Below are 22,368 nucleotides of genomic sequence, written 5' to 3'. Positions count from 1 at the left end.
AAATTTCTTCTTGTATGCTTATATTCATTACATGTGAAATTATTCACAACTGTAGTCACTCTTACTGAAAGCCACAACTCCATTTTCACTGTTCTAATGTATGTACTAAAAGATGGAAAATTTTACACTGAAGAATTCTTAAAGGGTCAAAACATCAGAATTTACAGTTTGGTATATTTCTTTTTTGAGTAATGCCATTTATAGAATTCATGAAAAGGGATGGTCCAAAGGATTCAACAACTATAATTTGCCAAGCACAAACACAGTTTGGAAATTTTGCAATTGAAATTATAGTAAGGACCATAGGATTTCTTTAAGGACCTTCAAGGGAAAAAAATAGTGAGAAAGTCTGATTTTACATTTCTTGCTTGAGGTAATAACGGCTACATTTTTGTTTTAGGTCATGTCTGTGGGTCCAACAGGTACTGGGAAAACACTGACTATTGCTGACAAACTTGGTACAAAAATGCCAAAAGAATACATTCCAGAATTCATGGTCTTCTCTGCTAAAACTAGTGCCAATCAGACACAAGATCTCATTGATGGAAAACTCGACAAGAGGTGCGTATGATGGTGTAGAAATTCAATAAGACAATATAAGTTTGAATACTGTAATTTCAGAAATTATTGTGATGTTAATTATTATGTGAAGGGTTATAATTGCAATAATTTAAACTGCATTTTGAAATTTTATATATGACTGGAAGAGGATTTTTCTCAATATTGCAAAAATAAATCGTATTTTAGTCTAAAATGACAAAATCGCAATAATTAATGCATGCAACAATTTCTAAATTTGCTGTGCTTTTATGAGAAGATTATAGTCTCATTAGTGCTCTTCTAGAGCCAGTAGAACCAAAAGCCAAATATAACTTAAAGAAAGAAATTTTAAATTAAGCTTTCACTCAATTTGATTAGTTGAGGCTGCAGAAATGTTGTATTTTATCAGGATGCAGTCATATAATTTGTCTCTTTCAAGTTCTTTTGATGATTAAATAATCATTTATTTTATGTTTTTTTTTTTGGATAAAAAATGTGGCATCTTCAGGCATTAGCATCTTTATCATGATTTTATGGCAAACTAATAAAATCAGTTTTCATACTTGAATATTGATGGGTAAAACTGAAAACAAGAAAACCCCATATTGATCATAAACACAATCTGTTTGCTAGATTGTAAATCAGTTAAGATTTCGAGAACTATATATTGCTATAATGCATCAGTCTTTCTACTTGTATATAGATATAGGAAGATGTGGTGTGAGTGCCAATGAGACAACTCTCCATCCAAATAACAATTTAAAAAAAAAAGTTAACCATTATAGGTCAATGTATACCGGTACATGATTGTAAACTGTTGTCACATTTAAACCCTAAATGCAATCAAATTTGTCTTTTTTATATTACAGACGTAAAGGAGTATTTGGACCACCACTTGGGAAATATTTTATCTTCTTCATTGATGATTTGAACATGCCAGCATTAGAGGAATATGGTGCCCAGCCTCCAATAGAGTTAATCAGACAATGGATGGATTTCAAAGGATGGTACGATAGAAAACAGATTGGTAAGTTTCACCAAAATATTTTTTTTGGTAAGTTTCACCAAAATTATTTTTTTCTAAATGGAGACCTTGGTGACCGAGAAGTCTAAGTAGTTACTTCTGTTATCACTAGCCAGTCAACACTGAGGTTGTGAGTTCAAACGCCCCACTCTTGCGGGGGCACTCAACTCTTAATTGACTAGGATTTTCAGTTTTCATATCGAAGATTGGTGGGTTTTTTCCTAGTACTCTAGCTTCCTCCACCGATAAAAACTGGCCACCAAGAAATAGCCAAAAAGCGGTTCCTAAAAGTGGCATTAAAACACAAAAAAATCAAATTAAAATCCTAAAAAAGATACTGCTTTTGTGAATAATACACCTTTAAGAGTTAGGGAGGAAATGGTTCATTAACTTTTGCACATTTAAACAAAAGCTAATAGTTTACCTGCTTACAATATTAAGCATGTATTTAAAATTTGAAAAGTAAATATTAATTTTTTGGTGCAGAATGGATTATGTTTACATGTAAACTTTCATATGATAAAATTATATATAAATGATACAGCAGCCCAAAAATATAAGGTAACCTTGAGATGTCTAGAGGTCATCATATGATCTTCAACAAATCATAGTTGTTTATACAATATTTCATGTTCTAAACTCCCAAGTCTTAAAAAGGAGGGTTTAAGTTGTGTTGCTGTCAGAATGACATTAACTTCAAATCTCTTTTTATTCCTTACTTTTTTGTCATTTTTAAGTATAAGAAGTATCTTATGTTCCCTGAAGTCTTTTAACTTTGATTTTAAAGTCAAAATAGCCCATTATCCAAGAATGTATGTGAAAGATGAGGGGCAATCTATGAGGAAGCCAGGAGGCTTCAAGGGTTAAATTCCCTCCCAAGATATGTTGTGCAGATGACTATTTTGGTATAGGTTTAACTTGGTAGAAGTTTCATTTTGAATTTTGGATAACCCTCCCGTAATTGGACCAATAAATTGAGTTTCTGGACTAATGAATTTACCATGGATTTGACTTGTTGCTTTAAAATGAGTCTTTGGAGAAGGTTACACTGGCATTAAATTGTTTTATGATTTATTTACAGGTGACTTCCGTAACTTAGTAGATGTCAACTTCTGTTGCGCCATGGGGCCACCTGGTGGAGGCAGGAATCCAATCTCCGCAAGATTGTTACGCCATTTTAACTTTATTGCCTTCACTGAAATGGAAGATTCTAGTAAACGCAAGATTTTTGGTAGCATATTCAAGTCTTGGGTCGGTAAGTTGAGTAAAAAGTTGGGGGAAACAATTTTGAGAATTTAAATGATGCTATATATAGCTTCAAATTGTAATCATCAAAAAAAAGAAGATAGGTATTTGTGTTTTCCGTATATGCAATAATGAAATTTTGAAAATCTATTTAGAAAATTTATTTTAGTTTATGATTATGATTTTTTTGTATAAAAATGGTTTAATTGTAAAGAAAATATTGTGAAATTTGCTATTTGATTCCTGTATGTTAAAAACTGAAGAATATGCTCTCAGGAAAGTTGGTTTGAAGGGGAAAATGAAGATAAAACATAAGATATTTGTATGTAACTGACTGATAATATGTATGTTATATAAAGAACTAGCTTTGGGTAAGAGGTTGTTGTTGATTTTGTTTTAGATACCGAGTTAATGGGTTTGGTAAATGAAGGTTCGTTGAAAGTAAAACTACAGTAGATTGTAGCAATGTAAAAGTCTATCTCTTATAAAGTAGTTTATCAGCTCTTTGTCTTTATATTCTATGCATTAAAATACTATCAAACTGAAAATTACTTATATTCTACTATTTTATTTTACTTGTTAGAACTTAAAGGAGCTCTTGTAGTATTGATAGCTTGTCATTCTAATACCATTTCAGAAAGAAAAAAAAAAATTAATGAAACTAAGTGCATCAGGCAAGGTGATGATTTTTTCTCATTTCGTAATTAAGATAAATAAGAGAAAATAAGAGAAAAAATCATTCCATAATTGAACATAGGCAGAATATCTTTCTATTGATCTTTATTTATTTATTACAATTCTTTTGATATATATAACTGAAATTGATAAAGTTCTGAAATGGTATTAAAACTTTCTTTGTAGATCTGAGACCTTTAGATATCAAACTTTTCTTGTTCTTGTTTTTTTTGTTGATTATTTTTCCTTAGATTTTATAGTCTACTCTCAAACTTTTGAACTTTATAGTACATCTTAGACTTTATATAATAACAATAAGTTTATTTAGAGAAGCGAAAAGCCTTCTAGGAAAAAAATAAATGCAATATGTAAATTATTTTGTGAATATTTTGATTCAACCATCAGCTTATTGAAAATGCTTAGTTTTGGTAGATATGAATATTTATTATAGCTTTTTATATTAGAATCCTACATACTGTAAAAGCAGATTTTTTTTCGTGGAGGATTTAATTTTGTTTATTTTGTGGTTTGAATATATATCCACGAAATTTTAAAAAAAACATGAAAATTTAACAAACATATAACATCATTTCCTTTTACTTGAAACCACAAAATTAAATCCCCATGAAATCTTATATATAGACAAAACCACGAAATTTTAACCCCACAAAAAATTAATGGTTCTACAGTATACAGTCTTCAGTTCTATTCTTGCATTTCATAATTTTCATTTTCTTGTAAATGTACAATGATTTTAATCTAGCTCAGTGCAGGATTTGTCTGCACATTCTCATTGCACAGAACTGTTCCATCATATTTTCTGACTTGCATCTTCTGTTCATGGTATCTCTATCATTTCAACATACTTTTTGAAAAAATTGAAAAGGTGTATATCAGTAGGAAAAAATTACAAAGAATTTATGAGTAAAAATTATAATAGATATAAAAGGATTTTATTCTTTAGATATTATTTACCAGTATATAGTATTAAACTAAGACAGTACATGTCCTAGATTAATTTTACAGACAGTATTTGTATTCGTAGAAAACATCATGATTAGCTTAATATGTAGGGGTATTGTGGAAAAGTCCTTAGTAATAGGAAATTAGGATATGATATTTGATTACATTTTAATGTTAAGAGTTACTATTTGTGGTTTTTAAGTAGATTGTGAATTATATACACATTGATTAATTGTATGTTATCCAACTTAGACAGTGCGGGCTTTTTGAAGAAGAAAAAAATGTTCATTGGACAACAATTTGTTTTCTTTTACCCCTATCGTGCACCCATAAATTTTATTTATTTTTCATTTGAAATAGAATCAAATTTGCTTTCACCCCTATTGTCTACAGAAAAAAATTGAACAAAAATGATGTTAAAATCTCTCTTATATTTTTTCCAGTTATAGCCACGATTGCATACAACAATATATTTACTATCATAATTTATGATTTTTTTCATTCACAGTTCCTGCTATGCAGCAACATGTAGACCAAATGGTAACAACATGTATTTCTGTTTACAACACCATCACCACACAGCTCCTGCCCACGCCCACCAAATCTCATTATACCTTCAACTTGAGAGATTTGTCGAAAGTTTTCCAGGGAATGTTGATGGTTGATCCTACCAAAATTGATGTAAGTTATCTTCCCTTAAAGCTAGTTATCTGCCCATTGTTTGAATTCTTTGATCTCTGTCATTCAAACCTTGACAAATGAATCTACCTCGAGATAAAATGACATTTCGTCTGGATAAGAACATTTTTGTTTCATAAATAGAGGATTTGTCACTCTTTTGAGTTAAAATAGTCATTAGTAAATCCAATGGAAATGCTAAGAATATTTTTTTTAGACACTGGGTCTAGAAAATTCTAATATACCAGAGTTTAGAAATCCTTTCAATTCAAAAGTTAATGGAGAGAACAGCTCTGATAAATGGATTAGAATTTTAGTTGAAAAAAAAATCTTTATTTACTTTAGGTTTGGCCACACCCTTTAAAATCATATTGATTGAATAAAATCTCATAAGTATTAGTTTATTGAAATTAATAATAATTGTTTTGTTTTTTAAGGGATTGCCAAGCTTATTGAGACTCTGGTATCATGAAAGTTGTCGGGTTTTCCAAGACCGTCTCGTCAATGATGAAGATCGTAACTGGTTTGGTAGCTTGATAAAAGAAAAAATGAAAACTGACTTCAAGATGGAGTTTGAGGAAGTTGTTCCAAAGGAGCCAGTTATTTATGGAGACTTTATGTCAAGTGTAGGAGAAAACAAGCCATACATTGAGATAGAAGATCACGTCAAAATGGTCAAGGTTTTAGACGAGTCATTAGATGATTACAATCAAATCAACACAGCTCAGATGAAACTTGTATTGTTTATGGATGCAGTCAAGCATATCAGTCGAATCAGTCGTGTCATTAGACAGCCGTTAGGAAATGCTCTGTTGCTTGGTATGGGGGGTAGTGGTAGACAAAGTTTAACAAGGTTATCAGCACATATTGCTGAATTTGATTGTTTCCAGATTGAATTGGCTAAAAACTATGGTATTAATGAATGGAAAGAGGATTTGAAAAAAGTTATGATGAAAGCAGGTTTAGAAAGCAAACCTGTGGTGTTTTTGTTCAGTGACACACAAATTAAGAGTGAATCATTCCTTGAAGACATTAATAACATTTTGAATGCTGGTGATGTACCCAATATTTACGCTTTTGATGACCAAGAACAGATTTTTACAGCTATGAAGCCATATGTTCAAGATTTAGGTCTTCCACCAACCAAAACTAACTTGTTTTCTGCCTATACAAAGAGAGTTAAAAGTAACCTTCACACTGTTATCACTATGAGCCCTCTTGGTGAGATCTTCAGAGCCAGACTTAGACAGTTCCCAGCTTTGGTCAACTGTTGTACAATTGATTGGTTCAGTGAATGGCCAGCGGATGCCCTGAGATCTGTTGCAATGAGGTTCCTTAATGACATCCCAGAATTAGATTGTACTGATCAAGTTATGGAAGGCTTAGTAAGTACTTGAACTTTTTAAGAAAATTTTTATTATATTGTAAATAAATCAGATTTGTTCAATAGCAGGTGGTCATCAATTAATGTTTTCTGGGACTCTTACAACAAAATGGATTGTAAGAATTACCGAAATGCACAAGACTTACAAGTATTCGTTTTCATAGGATTGTTTTAGTGAAATGAGACAGGGCTTTTGCAAAGGTTGATTTGTATAGTGATATTGAGTTGATCTATATTTCAGAAAATTCCCTAGAAATATTTTGGTGTTAGGGGGGACCAAAATGAGGATTATGATTACTGTCAGGGCTTGTGAAGATTTTATGGTAAAAAGTTTACCACAAATTTAAGACATTAACCTTAAGAAAATGTTTTTTTTAGGTTTTTGCATTGATAAAAAAGTATAGTCTTCCTGTTTCTTTGAAGAAAAACTTATATAAATCAGCTTAATTTCATCATATTTTTATTTGTTTATTTAGGTTACGATGTGTCAAGAAATCCAGGTGTCCGTATTTAATTATACAGAAAAGTTCTTAGCAGAGTTAAATCGTCACAACTATGTCACACCTACCAGTTACCTAGAATTGTTGGGAATATTCTCTCGTCTTGTTGGATTGAAGAAAACTGAACTGAATAGATCTAGAAACAGACTGAAAACTGGTTTAGATAAGGTATAGTTTTACACCTACACTCATACAACAGTTGTCTGTTGTTTTTTTGCAATTGGTTGGTTTAATTTTTTTAATTTTACCAAGAGCCATTTATGTACAGCTTTTTTCTAAAAACATGGCAGGGCTATTACGATGATAATGCATTGTGATAATATAACAAATTTTATTTTCATTTCATTTCCTTACTGGTACAACTGAAAAAAATCTTTACTGGTACACCTGAAAAAAATAAAATTAATTTTTGTAAATCTTTTTTGTCTTGGAAAATATTTGCATTAAAATTATAGATAAATTCAAGAGTTATCTCCCTTTTACATAATGCATTCTTATAATCTATATTTGATATCCCCTTTTACCTATTGAATAGTCTAAAGAGCAATGTATTATTTGAAAATATCTAATTGTATATATAAACATGTATTGAATTAAAATTTTAACAAAAGATTTTGTATTTAATATAGTTGTTGAAAACAGCAGAGGAGGTAGACAAGTTACAAGATGAGTTGGCTTCCATGAAACCTTTACTTGAAGAGGCTGTCAAAGAGTCAGTATCTACTATGGAACAAATCTCTAAAGATACAGTAAGTTATATTAGTTAATAAACTTGAGAGGGTGGAAGGAACTTTTTAGGACATCACAATCTGGACTTTTATTTTTGCAGAAAATATCCAATATACACTTCTCAGGACTGGGAAATAATTGATAAATCACTCAAGTTCCAGGATAGAATGCTTTACTTTTTACGGAATTCAGGTTTCATGATTTGTTTTTCCAATTATGGTATATTAAAAACAATGAAGTTTAGGACAAATATGCAACAAAAGAATGAATTAAATGAAAATTCGTCTTTCTAATCTCTATGCATATAGTCATTGGCAGATCCAGGAGGAGGGATGGAACCCCCCTTTTTATTGGCCAATCAATGCATTTGAATGGGGACATATATTTGGAACCCCCCCCCCTTATTAAAATGGCTAGATCCGCCCCTGATATATTTATACATTTATTTCAGATTTGTACAATAACTGTAATGGCCTGGGGAGTTTTATTATCACATTTTTTGTGGAATAAGAAAAATACTTTATTTACACCTTTTCATTGACTTGGTTTTCAGATTGTTGCCAATGAAACAAAAGAAGTGGTACAAAAAGAGGAGGCGTCTGCTACAATCAAGGCTAAAGAAACACAGGCCATTGCTGATGATGCTCAACGTGATCTAAATGAAGCTTTGCCTGCATTGGTAAGTTTTAGCAGTTATAATCTTTATTCTCATTAACCATTCGATAATACATATATAGCAATGAAAACAAACTTATTTATAATAACATCTTACACACAAACATACACACAGGCATAAAAAATAGCTGTAATGTGATCGATTTAAGGCACTTAAACACCAACAATCAATCACTTGAGTTTCAAATGCAATGGAACTACTATTTGGGGCAAAAAGTTTTTCCCTTAATAGCAGTGACCTTTTTTAGCCAGTATGACTGTATATCTTCACTTACTTGATTTTAAAATAATAACTTACAATCAATGATCCCTATACATTTTACTTCACATAGCTCAAATATGAAACTATTTAAGGAATGACTGTAATATTTTTCTGTCTATGAAGAAATAACATAAAAAATGTTGTGCACACTAAATAACCCATGTAGCAGTTTATATAACAGTGTGCACCACATTTTTTATGTTATTTCGTATAGACAGAAAAAATATAACAGTCATTTCTTATATTTAATTCTAACTTCCATTTTAAACCGGAGTAAACCATGAAAAAACGTTGATGACGTCATGGTCACATGACAAAATTTTGTCTATGAGCTGATAACCAAAACATTGTCAGCCAATCGGAAGACAGATTACATCCAAAATTAAACTTTTACCCTTACACTTGAATATTCAGTCAAATGTTTATATTTTATAGGATGCAGCTGTAGCCAGTTTGAAGTCATTGACTAAGACTGATGTTGTGGAAGTCAAGTCCCTTAACAACCCACCACAGGGAGTAAGAATGGTCATAGAGGCTGTTTGTATCATGAAGGGTATTAAACCAAAGAGAGTTGCTGGAGATAAGGTAGTTATCACACTGGGGCTCCCCACAGGGAGTCAGAATGATATGAAATACTGTATGCAGAGAAAGATAAGAGACTATGAGAAAGAGAGTTAATGTTACTATACTAAAAAATACTATATGTTAAATGTTATTTCAGTACACCAGAGAATGAATTGTTACTAATGTTATTTCAGTACACCAGAGAATGAATTGTTACTAAACTTTAAAAAAAAAAAAAATCAACCTGCCCAATTAAAAGAAACAAAATATTCAAAATATAAGCTTAAAAGAATATTTTTTATTCAGCTGCACTAAATTTGGTAATATCTTGGAAACAATTTTAATCAGACATATTCAAACAACAATCAATTATAAAACTAGTGATTATCAATCCCAGAACAAGGTGATAACAAAAATCCTCAAATTTGATTGGTCCAAAAAATTAAGTCTTTTAAATGTTTTATTTCAGCCAGGACAAAAGATAGATGATTACTGGGATGTAGGTAAAGCACAGCTGAGTGACCCCGGTAAATTCCTTGAAAGTTTATTCAAGTATGACAAAGATAACATCCCTGATGATAATATTAAAAGAATCCAGCCATACATTGATGATGAAGCCTTCACACCTGCTGCTATTGCCAAGGTATTTAGTTATTCCCTGTTTCTCATGTGCAAGGAACTGTAAATTTAAAAATTATTGCATGCATTTATTATTGCTATTTTCGAATTTTAGAAATTTTCTACAGTATTGAGAAAAATCTTGTTTAATTCATATTAAAAAAAATCAAAATGCGAGTTTGAATTATTGCGATTATAAATCTTTCAGCATCTTTCGCAATAGTAAAAACATCCCAATAATTTCTGAATTTACAGTATTGAAATGTGTTCCTTTTCATCCTTTCACCGGTAACATGTAGAGTGGGGCGCTCACTTTCGCCGTGGACACAATTTCGCCGTTTTATGATTTTGAGGTGTAAAAAATTCAAAGGATGGTTGAAATAGAAGAAACATGCTGTTAAATTATATTTTTATAACAAATATGATTATTTTTTAAAATGAGACTAAATTTTGGCACTTATGGCAAAGGACCGAAAAATGGACAACGAATTTCAGCCAATTTCCTGAATGACAAAAACGATTTCAAAGAAGCATTCCGTAGTAATTCTTTGACTGATTGCCCTAAATTTCAGTTTTTTACACCTTTCAAATGTCTGCTATTCTTTTAAAATGAAATCTCTTTGATGAATATTGTTTAAAGCTGCAGTAATTTGGTTTTAAATAGATATGTAAAAACGGCGAATATGTGTCCCAGGTTGACAAAAAATTAGGAAATTTCAAACACCCTTTAATCCAACTTTTTCAGATGATTTTACTCAAAACAAACACGTTTTTAAGCTAAGAATATATTGCATTTTGAAGTTATCTTCATATAGAAATATCAGTATACTTCAAAAACATAAAGACCTGAACATAAACTGAAAAAACATGGAAAGATATGGCAAAAATGAGCACCCCACTCTAACTGATAACTTTTGGTAGTAAGTTTTTGAATGATAACTTTTGGTACTAAGTTTTTGACTGATAACTTTTGGTACCAAGTTTTTGACTGACAACTTTTGGTACTAAGTTTTTAACTGATAAATTTTGGTACTAAGTATTTGACTGATAACTTTTGGTACTAAGGATTTGACTGATAACTTTTGGTACTAAGTTTTTGACTAACAACTTTTGGTACTAAGTATTTGACTGATAACTTTTGGTACTAAGTATTTGACTGATAATTTTTGGTACTAAGTATTTGACTGATAACTTTTGGTACTAAGTTTTTGACTGATAACTTTTGGTACTAAGTATTTGACTGATAACTTTTGGTACTAAGTATTTGACTGATAACTCTTGGTACTTATTATTTGACTGATAACTCTTGGTACTAAGTATTTGACTGATAACTTTTGGTACTAAGTATTTGACTGATAACTTTTGGTACTAACTTTTTGACTGATAAATTTTGGTACTAAGTATTTGACTGATAACTTTTGGTACTAAGTTTTTGACTGATAAATTTTGGTACTAAGTTTTTGACTTAATATTCACCCATTCAATGTGTATTGTAGGTATCTAAGGCCTGTACATCAATCTGCATGTGGGCAAGAGCTATGCACAAATATCACTTTGTTGCAAGAGGTGTAGCCCCAAAGAGAGAAAAGCTTCGTCAAGCTTCAGAAGAATTAGCTGAAACACAGCGTATACTGGATGCTGCTAGACAGAGGCTTAATGAAGTAACAGAAGGTATTGCTACACTTCAGGAGAAATATGAAGATGTCGTCCGAAAGAAGGACGAATTGGAACACAAGTGCAAGGAATGTGAGGATAGACTCATCAGAGCAGATAAGGTATATATGGGTTTCTTAAGCTATACAATTGTTTGTGTGCTGTATCATTGGTGTTTATTCTGAATAAAGGTCACATTTACAATATGCATATAAAAATGAAATTAGAATTTGTAAAATGTTGATTTTTAATATTCTGAGTAACAATGTTTTAGTTATGTATATTATTTTGTAAACTTTTTGGGGGTTCTTTTTTTTGGGGGGGGCTGGGGGGGGGGGTGTAGCCCTGTTATTCAATTAAGAATGAGATAGGTCCCCAGAGTTTTGTATATTTTGAAAGTTATTTGCTCATTGATAGTTTAAATATATAATGGTAGAAATTAATACAAATAATTTTGTACCCTAAAAGTAGCTAATTTCTAAATTTTTTCATCAATAATTGTATATCTAATATTACATGTACCTTGTTTTCTTGTACAGCTGATTGGTGGTTTAGCAGATGAAAAGGAAAGATGGAAGGAATCAGTAGAAACATTGGAGAAAGTCATTGATAACTATGTAGGAGATGTGTTAATATCGTCTGCTTACATAGCCTATCTTGGTCCATTCACTGTAAGTTTTTACATAAAAGACAGGACAATTGGCTTTTCAGAATCTAATGCTTGGCAATATTTTCAAATGTGTACACCAAAGCTTTGTGATTGGTTAAAAACATCATACACAATTGGTATTCAACCAATGATGTGATGGTATTTTCATATTGGTGTACGAACAATAAAATTACCCATAATCTGCCAATTCATAGCTTAAACTCTATAGACCAATGTCTACAGTGGTGAATCCAGAAATTTTCATAAGTTTGGGCCCACTCACTGGCTAAGAGGGGACAAGCTATCGTCAGGCTTCAGTGATTCTCTATATACTCTATATAACTAACCAATATTTTCCCACAAACAGGGGGGTGGGGGAGGGTGACTTAATGAGCCTCTGGTCTTTTGTTGAAGAAGGTATGTTGCCCTCTGGATGATTTTTTTTTTAAATCCTTTTCTCATTGATATGTGATCAATATCTCTATTAGTTTATATTCCAAACAAAGGTTGATGGTTTCTTGAGTAAGAGAACAAGTGAGGAATATATGATATCTATATAAATAGGGTGCACATATAGATTCTTACATTGATACCAGTGGATTATCCGATTTATCCAATCGAGATAGTTAAATCATCAATTTTAAAGTCCGAGCCGCCTCGGCGAGGACTTTAAAATTTATAATTTAACTATTGAGATTGGATAAATCCGATAATCCACTAGTAACTATGTAAGAATCTGTTTCTCTAATGATTAAAAAGACATTTTCTTTTTTTTTGTTAACCGAAAATCCCCTTAGAGTGCCTTTCACATTGCACGAAGTTGTCAATTTCATTAACACCTGTTATCATTTTTTGATTCATCCAGTTAGCTAAAAAGGTCATGACCCTAAAAATCATCCAATCATCTTTTGAGATCACTGTCAACCACACGTTGGTTAAATTTTTTTATACAATGGGTTCAAAAAGGGATAAATTTCCATAGAATTAGAGAAACATTCTGATGAAGGTCACCAGGCCATGTTAATTATGTGTATTGGCATATACTATATGAATATATGATATTTGTTTTAAATGATATATTTTCATTACAAAAATTATGAAAATATGAAAGATCATTTTTCTCCAAGAGAAAGAAACAAAAACAAAACCTTTTCTTATAAAATTACTGACTATGAAAATATTTGACATCTTTATTATATCTTTGGTCAGGATGACCTTAAAATATCAACTTTTAAAGATTTGTAGTACTGTCAGGATTCATTATTATTTGTTGGATACCAATTTTCGGGGATTATTAAAGTGAACCACTATATTAAATATTCAACGAATAACAATTTTTCTAAAGGCTTGTATAAAGACTTTTACAAAACCACGAAATGCAAGTTTTCCCCCATCCAGGAAAATTGATGCCCACGAAAATAAATGAATCCCCAGTAGTTAAGACCAGAGAATTGTGAAGTTTGATAATGTTGAGATGAAGAACTAAAGTTTTGCAGAAGATTTTAAGAATACTAATGTCAACTCAATTTTTCAGGGAGATTTCAGACAAAGGATGTTTGACGATTGGGTAAAAGAACTAGACAAATTAAAAGTCCCCAGAACAGATGATCCATCCTTGATCTCTACCATGAGTGACCCAGTCAAAGTTCGTAGCTGGCAGATTGCAGGTCTACCTAAGGATAATTTGTCTGTAGAGAATGGTGTCATTGTACAGTATTCCAGGAGATGGCCCCTGTTTATTGACCCTCAAGGTCAAGCTAATAAATGGGTTAAAAATCTGGTATGTAACATTGTAATATTATGTGAGTTAAAATAAAAAAGGAAGAGAAAAATAGTTATCGTCTTCTTGAAGTTTATTGAAAGTGCTATTTTCTAAAAAAAAAATAAAAAAAATACATATTATGGTTTAAAACTACTAGTTCATGGAGTATTATTGTTTTCTGTGTTAAATCAGCAATTTATAGCCATTTTGTCTTAAAGCTTGAATCAAGTAACAGTCATTTCATCACATGTCAAAGCAATACCTTGTCATTGAAAATTTCAACAGATATATAGTTACAAATTTGAGCACACTTGTTCCTAAAAGTCTGTAGAAGTACAACAGAAACTTCTGATTTGAGAAAAATGGCAAAAATAAATTTTGCTCCTAATTCAATTTCATCCAACTTTTTTTATTTAATCAGTGATCACAGTTTATTCCCCAAATATTTTAGATATTTTGAAAATTACATCTATGCATAGGAACAAAATGATGAAAAATGTTTTCTTTCTTAATTTTCTCTAATTTTGCAGGAAAGAGATGCAGGCCTAGATGTGATAAAGTTGTCTGATAAAGATTTCCTCAGGTCGTTGGAGAATGCTGTAAGGTTTGGTAAACCATGTCTGCTAGAGAATATTGGCGTTGAACTTGATCCTGCCTTGGAACCTATACTTTTAAAACAGGTATGTGATAAAATTGAGAATGGAAATGGTTAATGTGTCAAAGTGACAACAACCCGACCATAGAGCAGACAACAGCTGAAGGCCACCAATGGGTCTTCAATGTAGCCAGAAACTCCCTCACCCGCAGGCGTCCTTCAGCTGGACCCTTAACAAATATGCATGCTAGTTCAGTGAGTCTTTTTAAGAAGAATTCTTTGACAACACAAAACAGCATGAATTATTAGACAGTAGAGATCTTGTTGCACCAGAATTATTGTTCAAGTCCAAATAGTTTTCCATTATATCAATGTTGGTATAGACAATTTGGATAATACTAAAGTTATGATAAAAAATTCAAGAACTTAATTTTAATTTGATGCTTTTAGACACACATTGGTGTCGATGGCCTTTAAAGGAATGAATAATTCCAAAACTGAAATGGTGGCATTTCTATTTCAAAATGAAAAATATTAAATGATCATGAATACATGCAGAAGTCACTTTTAATTTTTTAAAGTGAGCTATAGCTTAAACTTATTTTTTGCCTTCTTTTGTAATTATGTATTGTTGTATCTTGTTTTCCAGACATTCAAGCAACAAGGAAGCTTGGTTATCAAACTGGGAGATGCTATTATCCCTTATCATCATGACTTCAAATTCTACATCACCACAAAACTCCCTAATCCACATTATACACCAGAAGTGTCAACTAAAGTAACTTTAGTCAATTTTACACTGTCACCAAGGTGAGTGACTGTTCCAATTCTATATGCATTATGCCCAATACCTTGAAAACATTTTTATTTCTTTCAATACTGTACTGCAAAAGCCAACAAATTCATGAAAATTGTGAAAAAAAATCTTGAATATTTATATTTTAAAATTGGAATATTTCCCTTTTGCAATTGAGTGTCTTATTCAGAGCTTTTTGTGTACTCTTTAAAAAGTATGTAAAAAGTAGTTTATTTCTGCCTTTGAATAAAACACTAAGGTACTGACCTTAAAATAGGTCTTTGGAATATTCCCAAGGAAGGTGATTTGTTTGTAAATTATACCAATTTTAATGTTTTTAAATCAAAATTAATTCATTGTTTCTACATTTAGTTCCTTTGAAACCATCCATATATTTGACCAATGTTATTGAGAAAACCTGAAAAAAATGGATTTTTTTTGTGTCCAAAAAATGGGAGCCTTGTTATCAGTCAATGAAAATTTCAAAATCTTTGATTTCTCTATATTCCAGTGGATTGGAAGATCAGATGTTGGGTATTGTAGTAGCAGAGGAACGTCCAGATCTAGAGGAAGCTAAGAATCAACTGATTGTAAGCAATGCTAAGATGAAACAGGAATTAAAGGAAATTGAAGACAGAATTTTAGAGAGACTGAGTTCTTCAGAAGGAAGCCCTGTAGATGATATAGATCTCATCAATACTTTAGATGCTTCTAAAGTCAAATCTATGGAAATTCAGGTATAATGGATTCATACTTTATCATACTGTTTATCATTGAAATTTTCATGCAAGATTTCAGGCCTGTAGCCAGGAATTTCCAAGGAGACTCACAAACTCGACTTTAACAGTCACAATTCGAACAGAGCATTGACTTTAACAGTGCTTATTTGTTTTCAAGGGGGGGGGGTGTGTTCAAACCCCCCTGGCTATGGGTATGGGGGTTAGTTTCTCTTATATTAAGATAAAATTAAGTATGTCAAATTAACCTTGTACAAATCAATGATATTGATGTATATGCCTCAGGTATCAGTCTTGTGCAAAATTATAACCATCTCACGCAAAATGTATGCATTGATATTGTGAAAACATATGATCCACTTTTCCACTAGCTCATCCAAATACAAAAAACTCTGTTAAAAACATCCGTATGCCATAGGTACTTTATCTTTTTGAGGACACACCTTCTTAAACTCTTTATCAACAGGACTTAGAAATGCTATGATAGAAAAAAAACTTTTGGGTTCTTTTGTAGGCTAAAGTGTTGGTAGCTGAACAGACAGAGAAAGATATTGACCAGACCAGGAGTCAGTACATTCCTGTGGCAGTAAATACTCAGATCCTGTTCTTCTGTGTGTCAGATATGGGCAACATTGATCCTATGTACCAGTATTCTCTCGAATGGTTTGTTACCATATTCCTTGGTGGAATATCACAGGCAGAACGAGCAGGTGAATTATTCCCCTTGTTTAATCTTCAATTTAAAGGTCATGAATACATTTGTAGCACATTCTGCTGTTTCTTATGTGGATTAAAAAACATACTGTGGACTGATTTATCTTTAACAATTTTCATGAATTGGCGTTGATATTTGATTTTTCATGGTTTTGCCAAAATCAGCATACAAGCCTTAATAAAATAAGTACTTAATTTATTGATTGTTGGTGTTTAAGCACCACTTTAGTAGATATAGGAAGATGTGGTGTGAGTGCCAATGAGAAAACTCTCCATCCAAATAACAATTTAGAAAAAGGTGTAAACCATTATAGGTCAATGTACGGCCTTCAACACAGAGCCTTGGCTCACACTGAACAACAAGCTATAGAGGGCCCCAAAATTACTAGTGTAAAACCATTCAAACGGGAGGGTTATTTTGTGGTGGCCAGTTTTTATTTGTGGAGGAAGCCTTAGTGCCTGAAGAAAACCACCCAATTTTGATAGGAAAACTGACAATCCTAGTCCTATAGGGAATTTGTAATTTGTTTAACATTTGAATTCATGTAACTTTGTTTCACCTGTACCCATGAAACCCATTAAAATTAGTTTCCGATGAAAAAACAATGAATCCACACTAGATTGAGGGTTTAACTCTATCCACAAAGTAAATTATAAATAATAAAGTATCCATGATAGTAGTAGGCTTACAGTACAGTGATTTTTGTCATTATCTTGTATTTCAAAAATAATCTCTGACAGAAGCTAGAGGTTTAAGTTTGTTGAATAATTACTTGATAGCGAAAAATAAAGGGGGTTAGACAAATATTTATTTATTTATTTCACCCATTAATTTTTTTGATGCAAGTTGCATTTTACATATGTTATTTTCTCTTTTTCAGACAACCTTCAACAGCGTGTGTTGAACATCAACAACTATTTCACATTCAGTCTGTATTCCAATGTCTGCAGATCTTTGTTTGAGAAGGATAAACTTCTCTTTGCTTTCTTGTTATGTACCAGAATGAAAATGTATCGAGGAGAAATAAATATGGTAAGAATTTATAATTATCAATTTATAAAAAAAAAAACTAACAAAAAGACAAATTAACAATATCAGAGTACTGTACTCATAGTTACTTTCAGGTACTGAGCTAGTTGAAATCCAATAACAAATAAATATAATGCTCTCATACTAAAAAAACACTAGTTCTGATTGATATTTATGTACTTTTACTAACATAAAAACCTTTTTATAACTTATAAAATAGTCCACATACAATGAATAGTTGATGAAACCATTTGCTTCTAGCTTGAAAGAAACATTCTGCTTTGATGATGTGCACATTAAATTTCTGATGTTATTGGTAGGTTTTAATAATTAACTTGTTATTGTTGAACATGAAAATTACCAGTTAAGATATTAGGAGAAGTGGTATGATTGCCAATGAGATAACTATCCAACAAAGTTCTAATAAAGTGGATATAAGCAATTATATGGAACAATACGGCCTTTACCAATGAGAAAACTTATACTGAAATTGAGAATGGAAATGGGGAATGTATCAAAGAGACAACAACCCAACTATAGAACAGACAACAGCAGAAGGTCACCAATAGATCTTCAATGCAGCGAGAAACTCCCTCACCCAACGGCGTCCTTCAGCTATAGTTTGTATAGTTGGACCAAATATGAAAAATATAAAACAATTGAATAGAAAAAACTAACAGCCTTCGGTCACCTGTTGATAAAACTTGACTTTTTTTCATTACAGGATGAGTGGCGTTTCATGTTAGCTGGAGGCACACATGTTATGAAAGAAACACCTAATCCTGCTCCAGAGTGGATATCAGGAAGATCATGGCTAGATATTACCACCACACAGGTCCTCGACAAATTTGCCAAGTTTTCTGAAGATTTTAAAAACAATTTGGATGGATACAAGAGAATCTTTGACAGTATAATTCCACACAAGTAATTGTTTTGTAGTATATTTATTTTAGGACACACCAAATTTATCGATTATTAGTTTTTTACTTCATTTTTATGGCCAAAAAAACCCTGGAATTTTTTCTTGAAGAAAACTTTTTTAAAAGTCCTTTCTTGTAGTATAGTTAATATTGAAATGTATACTGCTTGATTACTATTTTTCTAAATTTGCATGAATATAGAGGGATAGAAAGAACAAAAACTGATTCATACTTTCATTTAAAAATTAAATTTTAATATAAAAAAAAATGTAAGAATAATTTTTTTAAAAGTTGAAATAACTCAATATATATAAACAATTATTTTGGATAATTGATGTTTATATAAAGGATTATCTAAGTTTCAGTCATAAGATAGGGTTTCCCCATTTTGTACCTCTAAATCATGTTAGTTTCATTTTCAACTTAGTTTTAACTAAATCCCATGTTACCTTTTTCAGGGAAGAGCTGCCAGGTACTTGGAAAGATGACTTCGATGATTTCCAGAAAATGATAGTTCTGAAGTGTTTGAGACCTGACAAAATAACTGATGCTATGCAGGACTATGTCACCAAATACCTTGGGCAAAGATTTATTGAACCTCAAACAGCTGATTTAGACCTTGTCTTCAAAGATTCTGCTCCCACAATTCCTCTGATTTTTGTCTTGTCTGCTGGAACTGATCCTGCGGCAGATCTTTATAAATTTGCTGACAAGTTGAGATTCTCTAAGAAATTGAATGCCATTTCCCTAGGTCAAGGTCAGGTGAGTAATCAGTTTCAACTAGAGAAATTACAGCATTTTCAGTATAATTTCAATAAAAACATTCAAACTGGATTCATATTTTGACCGGATATCAATTTTCGTCAATTGAGGAAACTAAGTTTTCGTTGATATTTGATTTTGTGGTTTTGCCCAAGGCTGTATAAATCCTTAAAGAAAATTCTTATTAGATGAACTTATGAATATGTGATTCACCTGGACCCACAAAATCCACGAAAAATTATTAATGAATCCACAGTAGTAAGATGTAGAATGGTTTAAATTCACCATTGAGCTTGATATAGTATAATCACATTTGACTATTGTTGAACATTGTATGCCGATCTCTAGATAAAGTCTGGTTTTAGGTGTAGTCGTCATCAGTTTGATTGGCATATACCAAATTTTTTTTGTTAAGTAAAAAAAAATTGAAATTTTCAAAAAAGTTATATAAATTAAATTTATGTTCTGGATTTGATAAGATAAATTTTCAAAAAAACTACCACCAGCCTCTAAATTTTAACTAAGACACCTTCTTTATCCCCTCTTTTTCACAATAATATGTTTGCAAGCTGTTATACATTACACTAAAGTTTAAAATTTGCATACATGGTGTTAAATTTCAGGGTCCCAGAGCAGAAGCCATGATGAGAAGTGCCATGGAGAGAGGAAAGTGGGTATTTTTCCAGAATTGTCATTTGGCGCCAAGCTTTATGCCAACAATGGAAAGACTGGTTGAACAGATCGATCCTGATAAGGTTAGATAAGTCTGAAATATATTTTTATGCCCCATTTATGGGCATAATGTTTTCTGGTCTGTTGGTTAGTTTGTTGTACCGTCCGTTCGTCTGTCCCGCTTTAGGTAAAAGTTTTTGTTTGAGGTAGTTTTTGATGAAGTTGAAGTCCAATCAACTTAAAAAACTTAGTACACATGTTCCCTATGATATGATCTTTCTAATTTTAATGCCAAATATGAGATTTTCTCCCATTTTCACGGTCCACTTAAAATTGAAAATGATAGTGCTGATGGGGCATCCTTGTACTTGAGACACATTCTTGTTTTCCCTAATCTTGCTATCTTCACAAAAAGAATCAAAGAAAAAATTAAGTGTCTTTTAAAGAATAGATTACCGGTAGGCCAGCATGCATGCATGCTTTTCAGGATTCAATTATTCTTGTAAATATTCATGTAATTTAGGATTTTATAAATTAAATATATTTCCATTATTTTGAATTACATTGAATTTTCAAACTCAATATAGTTTTCCTATTTTAGTCTAACGTGTGATCTATGACTTCAAATAAATTTTGCTGTCAATTTTAGGTACACAGAGATTTCCGTTTATGGTTGACCAGTATGCCTAGCAAGGTATTCCCTGTCTTCATCCTTCAAAATGGATCTAAGATGACAGTAGAGCCACCGAGAGGAATCAAAGCCAACTTGCTGAAATCTTATACAAGCTTCACTGATGATTTCCTCAACTCATGTGAAAACAGGGTAAACAAATCTTCTTTTTTTTTAAACACTAAGATTTTTGAAATACAAAGACTTCTTTTAAGCTCATATTAACAAGTGAATTTCTACACTTAGCTGTAATAATGACTCATAGATCTGAAAATATAAATTCAACAAAGTCCAGTTAAAAATGAAAGATTTGAATAATTTTGACAATTTTTAGGATTATAAATTTAGAAATGTTTGCATGCATTTATTATGGTTACTTTTGAAAAATGTGAGATCACTTATTCTTGTTAAAATTTCTGGATATGCTGCATTATGTTCAAACAATATTTTTGCAAAAATAAAAATTATCACAAATGTTTCTGAATTTACAGTACTCTGTTTATTTATGTAGAATTCAAATACATCTATCTGCCTGAGGAACATTTAACAAATAAAATTGGTGTAAGGAAGTTTGCTGCTCAGTTTCAAAATAAATAGCTTTTCGTAAAACTAGTATATATTGATAGGGGATTTATTAAGGAATCAAAAAAGCAAAAAATATATAGAGGTCAATGTGCATGTTTGAGATATTAGCCATTGAAATTTTGGTGGGAAATTTGAATTTTCCTAGCTTTATCATTGTTAAAGTTCTCAAAAACTATTGAAAAATAAAAAAGATTTTATAAGACTTTTACAAATTTGGCTTATAATTATACATGCAAAAGATTTATAAAAATGGGGGTCAATGGGCAAAATATTTTAAGGCATTCAAATGGAAAAAAACAGAGGATTCCGAAAATCTACCAAAAATTCCAAAACATGACAAGTGATTATCTTTAAATACATGCTTCACTCTAAAACAAAAATAAATGTTATTTTCAGCATGCTGAATTTAAAACCCTGTTGTTGTCCCTCTGTTTATTCCATGGAGTACTGATAGAAAGAAGAAAGTTTGGAGCCTTGGGATTCAACATTCCGTATGAGTTTACTGATGGTGATCTACGTATTTGTATCAGTCAATTGAAAATGTTCTTACAAGAATACAAGGACATACCACTTAAGGTAGGTGTCTCTCTGTGTTGAAAACCTATTGGTAGCTTCTGCGCTTTGGTCGGGTAGATATCACTGTGACACATTTCTTATTTCCATTTTCAATTTTGTTCATAAAATGTAACAAATTTCTTGTACATAAATGTGTCAGTTATCACTGTTGTGTAATGTTATATTTAGCATACATTGACTTTTATGGTTTGGATGCCTTCAAAATTCTACTGAAATCAGAAGGAAAAGGTAATAAAATAAAATAATCAAGTTCAGTGATTGTTGTTTTTTCATGTTTGTCATATTTTAGTTTTTTTTAAATTGTTTTGTTATAAATTATGCTGTTAGTTTTCTCAAATGAATTTATTCGTATTTTTCATGTCAGGGCAATTGATACCCGACCATAGAGTA

At 31.5% G+C, this 22,368-nt stretch overlaps 1 protein-coding gene across 8 annotated transcripts in view; it reads left to right on the top strand.

Annotated features, from left to right (window-relative positions):
* The window catches only part of LOC134687300 (dynein axonemal heavy chain 1-like), a 106,651-nt gene that overhangs the window by 54,873 nt on the left and 29,410 nt on the right, over positions 1-22,368 (top strand). For 6 of the 8 annotated variants that reach the window (XM_063547468.1, XM_063547472.1, XM_063547469.1 and 3 more), the window contains 24 exons: positions 401-561; positions 1,410-1,567; positions 2,646-2,819; positions 3,210-3,239; positions 4,956-5,128; positions 5,563-6,510; positions 6,986-7,177; positions 7,639-7,758; positions 8,292-8,417; positions 9,111-9,260; positions 9,709-9,882; positions 11,354-11,632; positions 12,050-12,181; positions 13,694-13,939; positions 14,452-14,601; positions 15,166-15,326; positions 15,824-16,049; positions 16,564-16,759; positions 17,645-17,796; positions 18,518-18,717; positions 19,172-19,475; positions 20,099-20,230; positions 20,797-20,970; positions 21,799-21,978. In XM_063547468.1, coding sequence (XP_063403538.1) covers positions 401-561; positions 1,410-1,567; positions 2,646-2,819; positions 3,210-3,239; positions 4,956-5,128; positions 5,563-6,510; positions 6,986-7,177; positions 7,639-7,758; positions 8,292-8,417; positions 9,111-9,260; positions 9,709-9,882; positions 11,354-11,632; positions 12,050-12,181; positions 13,694-13,939; positions 14,452-14,601; positions 15,166-15,326; positions 15,824-16,049; positions 16,564-16,759; positions 17,645-17,796; positions 18,518-18,717; positions 19,172-19,475; positions 20,099-20,230; positions 20,797-20,970; positions 21,799-21,978 — 4,938 coding nt within the window. The remainder of the gene's footprint in view (positions 1-400; positions 562-1,409; positions 1,568-2,645; positions 2,820-3,209; positions 3,240-4,955; positions 5,129-5,562; positions 6,511-6,985; positions 7,178-7,638; positions 7,759-8,291; positions 8,418-9,110; positions 9,261-9,708; positions 9,883-11,353; positions 11,633-12,049; positions 12,182-13,693; positions 13,940-14,451; positions 14,602-15,165; positions 15,327-15,823; positions 16,050-16,563; positions 16,760-17,644; positions 17,797-18,517; positions 18,718-19,171; positions 19,476-20,098; positions 20,231-20,796; positions 20,971-21,798; positions 21,979-22,368) is intronic. The other 2 variants (XM_063547473.1, XM_063547470.1) reach the window with 1 other exon arrangement.

The sequence above is a fragment of the Mytilus trossulus genome, chromosome 10, assembly GCF_036588685.1.
Source record: "Mytilus trossulus isolate FHL-02 chromosome 10, PNRI_Mtr1.1.1.hap1, whole genome shotgun sequence".
Classification (NCBI taxonomy): domain Eukaryota; kingdom Metazoa; phylum Mollusca; class Bivalvia; order Mytilida; family Mytilidae; genus Mytilus; species Mytilus trossulus.
Note: the sequence above shows the minus strand (reverse complement) of the source record. Positions and strands in the feature narration are given on the sequence as shown.